General features: G+C 51.6%; 1 protein-coding gene across 4 annotated transcripts in view; it reads right to left on the bottom strand.

Annotated features, from left to right (window-relative positions):
* Positions 1–12,369, bottom strand: part of SH3PXD2B (SH3 and PX domains 2B) — a 77,368-nt gene that overhangs the window by 52,342 nt on the left and 12,657 nt on the right. For all 4 annotated transcript variants that reach the window (XM_074603906.1, XM_074603908.1, XM_074603907.1 and 1 more), the window contains exon 2: positions 12,030–12,110. In XM_074603906.1, the coding sequence (XP_074460007.1) occupies positions 12,030–12,110 (81 nt within the window). The remainder of the gene's footprint in view (positions 1–12,029; positions 12,111–12,369) is intronic.

Genomic DNA, 12,369 nt, shown 5'->3' with positions numbered 1-12,369 from the left:
CATTTGATTCATTGTGAATCCTGAAGGTCATCATCCTCTTTACTAATCCATTTTCCACTTAATTTCTGATAATTGCAGCCTCTAGCTTGCATTAGGCCGGGTAGGCGGGTCCCAGACTGCACAGATGAGCGCTGAAAGCTGCAGGGCTCCATGCAGGCACCAGGAGCAGAGCATTAACACCACCCAACAACCAGCACAGCATCCATAATTCACCACGGCGACCCAGCCAGGGGAAATGACTCTTGCCAGTAGACGTGCTTGGGAACAGAGCAGCAATACCCGGGGGTGACGCTGGTCTGCGCCGCTTCCTCTTCCCCATCCCGTCCATGGGAACGTCCCTCCAGCACAGCCGCGGCCGTGTCACACGAGGAAGTACCCCTGGAAGAGCCTTGGCATGGCAGCAGGGAAGAGCTGTGTCACCTGCCCCAGCCTGTGGCCAAAGGCCACAGAACCACCACCGCGACCATCGCTGCTGCTGTCACGGCAGCAGCAGCCGTAGGGAAGGCTGCAAAGATGGTTCACGTTCACCCACATCCTCCTGCCTAACATCCCAAAGTAGGTCTCCACTGACGAAGTCACGAGATTTAGTTTCTATTGTGGAAATGAAAGCAACGGTGGAGAAATACCAAGGCATTCACCCCGTTTGATGTGCTGAGCAGCCGAGGCGCAGCAAGGGAGAGGTCTGTGCTCAAACACTCCAACCAGATCCAGTTTCACATCTAACATGGTGCTTCACAGCAAGAGGCAACCTTCAGTCAAGCGTTTCAGTGACGGGTCATGGACAGACTGTACGGGCATGCCACCCCACTCCCAGCTGCACGCTTGCCAAAGACTCGGGGTGACTCGTCCTGAGCTTCTCCTCCAAACAGCTCACAATCCGACTGCTCTTCAACCCCTCCTTTCCTACAGACCTTCCCCACTCCAGATGAGGAGAACCAGACCAGCGTAACATTCCTTCCCTGAAATTAATGCAAAGTTTTAAATCTGTGGCAGGCCCAAACGTGATGAGACAAAGGAGGAGGCATTTGAGCTACAGGCAGGGCTGCAAAAGCTGCAGTCCTACCACTTGGGAGAACGCCGCTGGTCAGAAACACCAGCCTCATGACCCTCCTCTTGCATCAGACTTCTTGCTAACAGTCTATTTTCCCTGCTGCTCGTTCCCTAAACACAAACCCCATCTTCCAAGCAAGTACAGTCAGCAGAAAGGTCAGCGTGGAGAGACTTTTCTCTCCACGCGAGGGAGGATTTCATTCTGCTTGAGTTCATGGTGGTGTCCATCAAGAGCAGCTCCATGGCAGCCAGTGACATTACACAGGTGGAAAACGAGAGCGAGCCATGCCAAGGTTTTCCAGCATAACTCAACTTTAAGGAGCACAAACCTTGACAGCACCCTCATTTTAGAGCTCTTCTCCAAGCGTAACCTCACCACAGAGACATGAAGAGAGAAAACGTGAAAAGCCTCTGGTCAAATTCACTGACTGATAAAACCCCACCACACTTTTGGGGCTTAAAGCAGCCACCTGTTGGCAGGTGGGAAGCAGTCGCCCCCCAGACGGGAACCTCAGAGCTCCCTGGGAACTTTCCAACCGGACTTTTTTATTTCCTGAGCTGGGCGGAGGGGTGGGAGGGGGAGAGGAGGGGAACTGGAAAAATGCTGATTTGCCAAGAAGAACGATCAGCAGACAAGTATCCATTTCAATTAACGTTTCAATTCGAACGGTGAAACCTAACCACTAAAATTAAAAGGATTTTTTTTTTTTTTTTATGTTTTAAGTGACTCTTCAAGGGCAAAGCTTTTTTCTTTTTTAAATTAATAGTGAAAAACTAAGAGAACATTTTACACATGCTGAACTGAGTTTCTTTCTCTGCTAAAATTTAAACACTAGCTTTCCTCCCAACTCAGGACAAGGAAACCTCGCCATTTCGAAAAGCTGCAGAGCTGCCCAGCTGGCTTGGCACCCTGCATGGCCGAACACAAAGCCTTCTTCATTTCATCAGCCATTTTCAGCATGTACGCGTGCAGTTGAAAAAGATGGGATTGCAATTTTCTGTTGACTGAGATCGAGAGAGAGCTCCAGGATTTTGGGTCGCTACCAGAGCTGCTGTGGTTTCCACACCCCAGCGCGCCCCAGGGCCGGAGAGGGGCAATGCCCGCTGCTGGCAGCAGCTCTACAGAGAGGGAGGAAGACCCACAACTTAAACGTTCTAAAAAGTTATGTACCCTCCATTTTTCAGCAATATTTTTCAAAAAAAAAAAAAAAAAACCCTCAGCAGCTGCGCTCTGCGAGGCTGAACCCCCTCGGCCAGCCCCCACCGACAGCTCAGGGGTGCCCGGGGCAAACTGTCCACCTACTCGAGAGTGAAGTTGCCCAATATGGTTGAACCAACTGAACCTCCACCTGCAGCACAAGACAGGGAAAGGTCTCACCTTCACTGTCCTCCTCCTCATTCCTGGCCCGCCCAGAGCCACTCCGAGCCCATAGGGAGATGGGGATCAGCCCCAGAGGATTCCCAAAACCACTCTCCAAGGAAGGCATTTCTCAGTCTGCTATGAGAAAATATCTCTTCCTCTCCAAAAAGGTCAGGTACCAGACCGTGGCTGATGGTAAATGATCAGCACGCTGAGCTTGCAGAGGGAGCACAAGGAACTCTCCGTAAAGTGCACAACTGCACTTCGCATATTAAAATATACCCGGTTTGGCTAATTTAGTATGGCATCAGCACTGAAAAACGACATTCTAATGAAAGCTTTTTCTTGCCCAAACCCTAAATATTCTATCAAAGGCAGTATTAAAACAATAAATTCACCAACCATAATTAAACCTCCCAAACCTAATCTCCAAGATCTAATTTCCATGCTGCCAGGTAAAGACAGCCATAAACATCATTTGTAATTCACTGCTCAGTGACTCACCCCCACTGATATGGTACCAGTAAGGCAGAAAGGCTCAGGGAGATGGAATTAAGACAGGGAAAACGCTGGCCCTCCTGATGCCACCAGATCATAAGGGAGACCATTTTGCACATACGTTATCACTCACGTTGCGATCCTAGATAACACCAGAATATAAAAGTTACCAAAAAACGGGGGATACAGCAGCAGCCTGCAGCCCGGGGATGTGTGGGAGCCATAAGGTGCTGGGAAGATGACCAGAAGATGCCATGCATCCAGCAGCACTGCAACACCCCTACGGCGATGGAGACACAAAGCCTCAGCCGCTGGCAGAAAAACCAAGGAGTCACCATGGCACCATGGAGGGGAAGGGCCGGCTGCTGGAGCCCTACAGCATCCACCCACTGGCACCACGTCACGTTTTCCCCTCTCCATTTTCTGGTTAACGAGGTCCCCTCCTCCCCGCTGCCATCCGTCTGGAAGGCATGAATCATGGAGGAAGGGCAGATCCCGCACACCCATCCTTCTCTCCCCGCGAGGTCTCCCCTGCTCCAGCTGACCTCGCTGCAGCTGGCACACACCTGCCCTCCCCGTCCCTCCCACAGGACGCCTGCCACATACCCAGGAAAAGTCTGTGCTGGATCCCAGGGATGGGAATGAGGAGCCAGGCAAGCCTCAGGGCTGAAAGCATATAGGAGAAGGGAAAAAAAAAAAAACTCGCAAGGAAAAGTAAAAAGAAAGGAGCTTCACTTCTCGGATAGAGTGGAACACTGGGAAGTGTGAGCAGGCAGTTAAATCTTGACTTGTCCCCAGGCCCACTGGGACCCCATGGAGATCATTGCAGAGGTCCACACCTCGCTTGGCAAGGGGACTCCAAGCCTGTGAGATGTCCTTCACTGAAAGCGTTTTCCACAGCCAGCGCAGGAGCGGTGATTTACAGCACCGTGGTAGACCTGCGCCAGCCTGATCTAATCGAATGAAAGGCACAGAAAAAAAGCGAGAAATCAAGACTGCAGAAAAACATGTCATCCCTTCAGCTTCGTCACCTCCCTCGGGAAGGGCAGGACAAGCCCAGAACCACCATCTTCCTCTGTCTCTCCCAGTTCTTATTTCCATCCCCCACTCACCATCAAACTGCACAGACGCTTCCACTTCTTAGATTTCCACGATATGCGTGTGGTACATATTATGGTCAGTACTATAGTGTATGGATTTAGTGATGTAAATGGGTCCCGGACATTTTACTAAAAATCCTGCACTCTGAGATACAGACTCCTCCACACTGAGTTACTGCTGTCCATCCTCAGCTCCTCCTCAAGCACCATCAGGCACCTTGAATGGCTCATTTCAGGTCCAGGGCTGCTGCCACATAATATAAATTGTAGGTCTTTCCACCAGGAAACGGAGCTGCATTAGATTGATTAAGAGCACGGCGGAGATGCTGGGGCTCATGTCAGCCCAGACCCACGCAAACCTCACCAAACCCCCCCGGCCCCAACCGGCTCCAGGCAAGGACCTGGGCACCTCCCCAGGGACCCATCCATGGCAGAGGGCAGGAGAAGGGCTGCCTGCGAGCTCCTGCCCTCTTGGGGATCCCGCTCAGCCCTCCCAGCAATGGGGCAGCTGAATTTCCAGAGCTTTTTCATCAAGCAGCTGGGGAGTGGAAGGGCATTAGCTCACCCCTGAGCCGGGGAGAGGGGTGTAACCCCTCGCCTCGAGTTACGGGACAAGTTTTAAACACCGCATTACCGAAAGCCTCACCAAATAAAACCACGCCTGATTGTCAGCAAGAGAAGTTAGCTCCATCCCCGAGGAGCTGAAACTATTTAAATCATCCCACCTTTCTGCCTCCCCCCTCCATGTGTTCTGCTCAACAGGGATCCCCTCTGGATTGCACCCACCAAGTGATGCTTCGTATGGGACGTACTTTCCCCAGGGCTGGGAAGCAACGGCTGCAAATGCCGTCTCCTCCGGTTGCTCTGCCAGGTTTCCGGAGGGAAGAAGACCAGGGGGTGCCAACACGGATGAATGAACGGAACGCGGGCTCAGGAGCTGGGGCCACCTTCACCACGCAGCCACCACAGCAGTGCCAGGCGACGAGCCTGGGAACAAGAAGGGACCATCTGATGGGAGCAGGTGGAGATGAGAGCCGGGAGGTGACAGCGAGTCCTCGGGGCTCACAGCAAGAAGCACAACTGCACTGGAGGCGAGGGCAAGGACTGCAGAAACCTGGCCAGGGTGCAGACACAGCCTGTGGAGCTGCACTCTCGGAGCAAAAGGAAAAGGCAAACGCTGGCCACCAGCTCGGAATAAACCAAAAATCATCGAGTGCTGTTCCCAGCAGCTGCTCGAGAAAGGCTTTAGCTACGAGAACCAAACATCATTTGCACTGCAGACACGCGCTGCCCGGTGCGGCCGCGCTCGCCCCAGGTGTACGCTGGCCCTGGGAACTTTCATCTGACACCGGCTGCCGGCGAGGACGGGCTGCCGTTCCCCGGAGGCAGGCACGGCTTCCAGCAGCTCGCAGCCCCGCTCGCCTGCCAGGCACAGAGCGCCGCAACTCGTCAGGGTGCCAGCTACAGCCAATTATAACTCCACTGACCTGCCTTGGCGCTAGCACGCACGGGAATGCGCTGGCTCCCGGCTGCCAAACGCTGGAAAGCTATAAATGGGAGACATTTGGAGAGAGAAAAAAAATTAGGGAGCCAACTTTTAACTAGGCTGAAAGTGCATTGGACTGTATGTGTTCTTTGTGGAGAGAGAGAGGAGGAGAACGATAAAGACCTTTGATGCACTGCTGGAAAAATACCGGCTGTTTCTTCTACAGAGACAGAGGTCGTCCTTATTTAATGGAAAGTGTTTCTTCTCTTGAGTTAGATTACGGCAATTCACCTTTTCTATACTCCTGCATACCGCACTTAAGCTCACGGCTCTCAGTGCAGTCTGGGCACAGGAAAAAAAGAGTCATGGTGCTTTGTAGCAGGAGCCTCTCTGTAGGAAGCTGGGGGTTTTTTCTTGTCCTTGGTCATGCAAGGGCCTGTCTTTCATGATCCAGCTGTCTAAGAGCGAGATCCTGGTGATTTATTTTTGTGGCGGGGTGAAACCACGAAGTACATTGCACACGCAACTGTGCAGAATTTTGCTGAACTCTATAAACCCTGGAGAAAAAAAAAAAAAGAAATCCCCGAAGTGTTGAAATAAGATTCCTGTTACGAAATAGCTATCGAAAGAGCTCTGTTTACAATCCCTGGACACAAAAAGACATCCATCTCCCGCAGACGCAGAGGCCGAGCTGCCTTAGGGCTTTTTCATCAAAGAGGCCGGCAGGACCAGGTGGGACCCAGAAGAGGGGTCAAATCCAAGTGGTGCTTCCTCGCCTTGTGTTCCCACCTGAAGGAGCCTTGTGCTGTTTGGGACATGTTACTTGGCACGCCTGCCCCTTGCTTTCCACATCTGGAGAGTTAAGATAACACTTACTTCACCTTTGTGAACTGCATGCCCTGCCAGGAGCCCAGCTCAAAGAGCAGAGGAGGAGGAGGAGGAAGGTGAGCATGGGACTCAGTGTTGGAAGCAACACACAAGGCTCGTTTTAATTTTTCAAGAGTCCAATGGCCTGAAAAAGGCTGACGAGAACAATTCTCTGTGTGCCAGCTAGTGTCTTCTGAGCCTGTTTTAATGTTGTGTTTTATTAAAAAACAGTCTGAATTACTGAGATATGGACTTTCCCTCCTCCCTGTCTTTGCCTCGCAGCTGCACGTGCACAGCAGGTGAAGAATCCCCTCCAGGAGGGCTAATCTGTCTTCCACGTCGAGACGACACGCACAGACCATTGCCTTTTGCCAATTTTCTCATAAAAGTAGGCACCACTTCAACAGCCTTTTTTTATATTTTTTTTTTTTTTTTGGTGTGTGTTACACACAAAGCTGTTGGCCTGAGGGTTGCAGGACTCCCTCCAAGATGACATCGCTCCAGGTGGGTCAAAGCTGAAAGTTTCCAGCTAAGAACCTGAAGGATTTGTTAAACATATGGACAAACGGGAGGACTGGGAAACATATTCCATGTGTGTGCAGAAAGGAGAGCCAGAGCCATTTCTAAGGTTGCTTAAAATTGTCAATTTTTCTGTCTCTGAACCGTGCAGCAAGCACGCCTACTCCAGCCTACGGCACATCTCCGTACCTTGGCTCAAAATTGAACCTCCATGCAGAGCAGCAGCCACACAGCATCACCCTCTCCTCCTACAGCCCTCAGGCTGAAGGAAAGGTTTCTGCCTGCAAGGGGAGAAGCCCTGGGGGGGGTTGTCCCCAGGGAGGGCAACCCTGAATGACAATTTGACTTTTAAGGGCTTGCAGCTGCCTGTCAGAGGAGAAGCCACTGCTTCGGTGGTGAGAAGGCAGGACACAGCACGAAGGACAAAGCCTGTTCCAAGGGGGAGGTTTGAGACCTGGCTCCATCACGGCTCGCAAGCTTGTGAGCTTTGGCGTCCAGGATGTAAAATAAGACAGGACCGAAAAGAGCCAGGCAAAGACTCGGGGTGGAGGACAGGGCGGCTGCAGCAGGAGGGTCAAGGAGGCCAAGGACATGGAGCAGGGCAAGCAGGGGGGTCTGGTAATAGCGGAAAAGGTGTAAGAGGGTCAGGTTTGCGTGTAAGGACGTTTTAGGAGTGTGGCAAGACAACAGTGGCTCTTGGTCACATGAAGACTTGAAATGACTACCATCGTGGCTGATGAGCTCATAATTACAGAGCAGGGAAAAAATGTTTCTTTTTTGGGGTTTCCATAAAAAACACAAAATACAAGCCAGTATCTGTTCTCTAACCAACAGTGTCGCTCCTTACACCCAATGCTTTCAGGAGGATCCTTTCAAAAGACGTGTTAACCTCCTCCCAAGTGATGCATCCGATGTGATCCAACGGAAGAGCCCTGCAGTCACCGCACGGCTCTTCCCCTGCCGGCAGGGCTGGAAGCATCTCTCGGGCACGCAAGACCCCGATCCTCTATCACTGTTCACCGGAGACAGCCCCTCACATATCTGATTACCAACTTACATGCCAGCTAACGTTTCCAGTGTACCTGCCAGCCCCAATTAGTGTCCAGAATACAACTGGCATCCTTGCAAGCATCAATCTTATTGCCTTTATTTCTTAGGAACACCATCCATCTGCTCCCAATAGCTCACATCTGGCACACTGACTGTTACGAAAGAGCCTCAACCCTATTCGAAGGAAATCATTCCTCCAGCCAAGAGATTCAGGCAGAACTGAATTTAGTATTTGTAGTTACAAATTTACTACAAGCCATACAGTTACGCGAGGTTTCAAACTTTAGAATTACAATTTCATCCACGGTTTGGATTTTAATCCCTAAAAAGTTGCTCTTATGTAAATCGCCACGTGATGGGAGACATTTATGGAGAAAGTAAGGATGAGAAGGGGCAGGAACCTGAGGACAGAGAATCCACACAGCAAAAACGCTCCTGAGCGCTACCCAAGTCCCTGAAGGTTTCCTCCTGCAACGCGCAGTGTATAGGAGGCGGACCCAATCCTTGGTTTAAGCATTCCCTTCCCACTTACACCGCCTGGCGTGGTACCCTGAGCCTTCCTGTGATGACCCCAGAGCAGGAAAGGCTATGACCTGCACGCTTCCCAAGGGATGAGGGCCACCACTTCATCTGCTTGAAAAGCTGGACCGGGACCAGGAGGAGACAGCCTGTGCCTCGTGCTGGGACACACAGGCTGAATTGCGGAACGAGTGTGGGTCACCGGCCCTTAGAGAGGAGGTGACAATCATCTCCTGCATGACCAGCGGATGGCTCATGGTGCGGCCAAAGCAATGAAAAGGGGTAATTAGGCAGACAGAGGAGGTCTTGCCACCCTTGGAAGAGAAAAATGGGACAGTGCTTGGAAAGACTGCTACAGCGATGAGCTGTAAACCAGGACTTTTGCAGAAAAGGGGTATCGGTGACAGCCAAAGGGAACAGCTCTGGAAGTTCACAGTATTCAGACAAAACCTTGAACGCTCCCAGCCGACAACAGCACAGCCTGCGGCATCACTGCGACCAGCAAGGTGGCCTTCGACATTCCCCATTCCAGTATGGGGAACGCGGCTGGTCTCGCGTCTCTGCATCCAGACGGAGACAGAGCCCAGCACTGGGCAAACTCCAGGCTTCACCCCTGTCTCGGCTGAGCTGGAGGTTTTTTGAGTGTCATTCCTGCCTGGCTGGGGAGGGAAGAATACTTTGCCCTCCGGTTGCAGTGGGAGTAGGCTAGCCGGCGAGGCTCTCAGTAGTAAGTGTGCATGTGTTTGACTTGGCCCTACTCCTAAAATAATTGTTTGGCCACAATGGAAGGTGACAAGTGGTTCAGCTGTGGCCCCACAGGGAATATCAGGAGAAAATCCCCAATAACCGTGCCTGGGCTGCTCCGAACTGCGGCATCACATCAGCCCCCACCCTGGTCCCCACCAGCCCTCGCTCCCGCTCCAAGAAGTTCTTCTCCCCTCTCCTACTTGGATCAAATGGCTTCCGTGTCCTCCTGCCTGGGATTAGCAGGAGGGTCATCGACAGCAAAAGAGGCTGCACCAACCTTCACCCGAATGTGGCCAGAGCTGCTATTGAAAAAACAAAACCCTGCTCGGCTTCTGGCAGGAGCATGGAAAAGGCAGCCAGAATCACTGGGAACATAGATATTAAACTAACAAATATCTCTACCCAAACATGCATGTACTGTGATTGCTCAAGGCCCTAAGTATGAATAAATTTGGATGGATTTTCACTGGATAACATGAAAGACAGATTCTTGACACAGGGATCACCTGCGGCTCAAGTTTCCAATTCTTCCTGCAGTCATCGAGAAGATCATCAGAACTGGACCCGGCAAAAATATTTTTCCCCTCTTACTATGTTTTCAGAAGCAGCCGAACCATTTTAGCCAATCAGTTATTTTGTGGGGGTTTGGGGTTTTTCTTTAATAACCGGAGGCATGAATAATTTCCAGCATGGAAAATTTCTGCCTAAAGAGCTAAAATTGGCATAGAATCATCCATCAGTCATATAATAAAGGCCTCCAGCAACGGCAACAGTAAGTGCTACCAAGCCTACCTAGAGCATTTTTTTCCACTGTGCTAAGCGGATCTGTTTCACTCCTCGCCTTTCAATCCAATTTCCACTGTACTGCACCACAAGTTTAAAATAAGGACACCAGGAAGCATGTGTGATAAGGGGGAAGGAAGGCAAAAACCACAATTTCATTCATTCTTTCAACAGAGCCAAAAAGGAGTGGTTACTTTTTTTTTTTTTTTTTTTTTTTTTTTAAGAAAAAGCTGCAAAGAACAGGGAAGGGGGGAGATGTTTGCTTTAAACCTTCCCATCTGCACCATGACATATATATAAAGCATCTCTGCCTCTAAAGATGCTCTAGGGTGTTTTGCAGAGCCAGTTTGAATCTCTGGCTCCAGACAGCCTCCAGTGACGATGCTTTCCATCTAGGAATGTGCACAGCTCCAGCCAAGATGGAAGGGGAGGAAGAGAGGAAGGACGGCCACTATTTCCCTCCATGTCCTTCCCCACGAGGAGCAAGGCAGCCCAGGGAGACGGCACAGCTGGAGGCATTGGTTTATCACACATAGACTGTGCCCCCCTTGCAGCAAATGATGGATTGAGCTCGGCCACCACCTTGGAGCACCACCGAAGACGAGATGCTGTGGAGAAGGAAGCGCTGAGCTCCATTTCCTTCCAGCCCTGGCTGCTGCCCAACAGCTGTTCCCTGTTTATTTACTTTAATATTTCCTTGGTTACACAAGCAGCTGCGCACAGCTTAACCCCTGCCTGCACCAGCAGCCGCCCGTGCCACCCTACCTTACCTTGCCCGGCAGGATGCTGCAGGACAGCAGCACGGGGCAGGGTACGGACACCCGGGGTCTTGCCAAAGCCGGGCTCTCGCTGGCTGGCCAGGGCTTACCCGACATGGTCACCCTCATGGCCATGTCCACGGCTCTGCAGAAGGTGCCTTGTTGGGCAAGGGACAGGGCGCCATCGACGCGAGCAGCCGTCTCAAACAATCCCAGGCTGACCTGAAGCCAGCTGAACCTGGGAAAGCCATCTGGGCTCCCACTGGGTTTGCTGTGCTAGGCAGGCCCAGATGCACTGTAATTTTAGCAGTGTATTTGTGTCTGGACGCAGCGATTTCAGCAAAGGCATCCGCCTTCCTAGGCAACCACAGCACCCTTTCAAATAAAGCATATAGCGATGTTCACCTTCACGTGCCCAGCTCCTCTCCCAGTCCCGCGCATGGGCCAAGACGGACGTGCCAGTGACTTTTCTGGCAGCTGCTTGCTGGTCCATAGATCACTTCATGCATTTTCCTTTCTCATCTGCACAGAGCCTGTTCCAGCAGCTCAGTTTGTGTTTTGGCTCATAAAGCTCGGCCAGACCCCTTGGCTCATCTCCACCAAGGAGGGGGTGGAAAACACCCTTTGCCTGCTTGCCCAGAACACCAGCTTCAGTTTTCTGCAACCCAGCCTGTCCCGATTGCCTTTCCAGCCTCCTCCCTCCCTCCCGGCTCCATTTTTTCCCTTCTATCCCCTGCACCAGGAGGTGATTGCTAAAGCGGCTGCTGTCAGCTGCCCTCCAGGCTGGCACTGCTCCACACCGGGCACTTCCCCAGTGCCCGCTCCCCAAAACGCCAGCCAGCAGGACACGGACCCAGGGAATCGGCACTTTTCGCCAGCAGTCCTGTTTTGCTGTGATAGCAGTTGGGAAAGGCATGGTATTAGCTCCACAGAAATGGATTTTAGGCCTAACTTTATCCCCCCCCCCCCCACCAAGCAAACAAAAAACCCCAACAAGGACCGCACCACTTGCACAGATTTTGGAGGAATTCGAGGACACCTAGGCAGCCCCACGTGCATTTAGTCCAGGGAGTCACAGCAAAGCTCTAACCCCAAATGTCCGCCTTTCGAAGTTGCCCTGTTCTTGCTTTGTTCAAGAATGTCCAAAATTGCATTTAAGTTTCCTCAGATCAAAACATTTTCTGGTAGATTACGAAAGGCATGCTTAGCGCAAGGCAGAAACCACGCTTCTCAACTGACCACAGTCTTCCACCCTCCGACGTCAAAACCCCAAGAACTGGCGAAATGCTTACCTGCAGGTCGAAGAACTTGCTGTACCGTCGGTATATGACTTCTGTGGACCCATTGGACCAGGTGACTTTGATGATGTACACCTGCAGGGAACAAGAGGAAGAAGTCAGAGAGGAGCAACCCAACAACCCGCACCGCAACCCAAACGCTGCTAAAGCTGCCAACGCAGCCCCCACGGCTGGGCATCAACCAGGGAAGTTCATGGGAGCACTTAAAGTCATTTCAGCAGTTCTAGAAAATATGTAAGACTAAGTCGTTAAGCTCCACTGCTGCAGCTTCACTGTCTACTAAATGCGTATTGATAGTTGTGAAGTAAGACAGCTCCCTATCCCTAAACAGGGC

This window comes from Larus michahellis, chromosome 11, assembly GCF_964199755.1.
Source record: "Larus michahellis chromosome 11, bLarMic1.1, whole genome shotgun sequence".
Lineage (NCBI taxonomy): Eukaryota > Metazoa > Chordata > Aves > Charadriiformes > Laridae > Larus > Larus michahellis.
The sequence above is the reverse complement of the archived record's forward strand: the minus strand, read 5'-3'. Positions and strand labels throughout refer to the sequence as shown.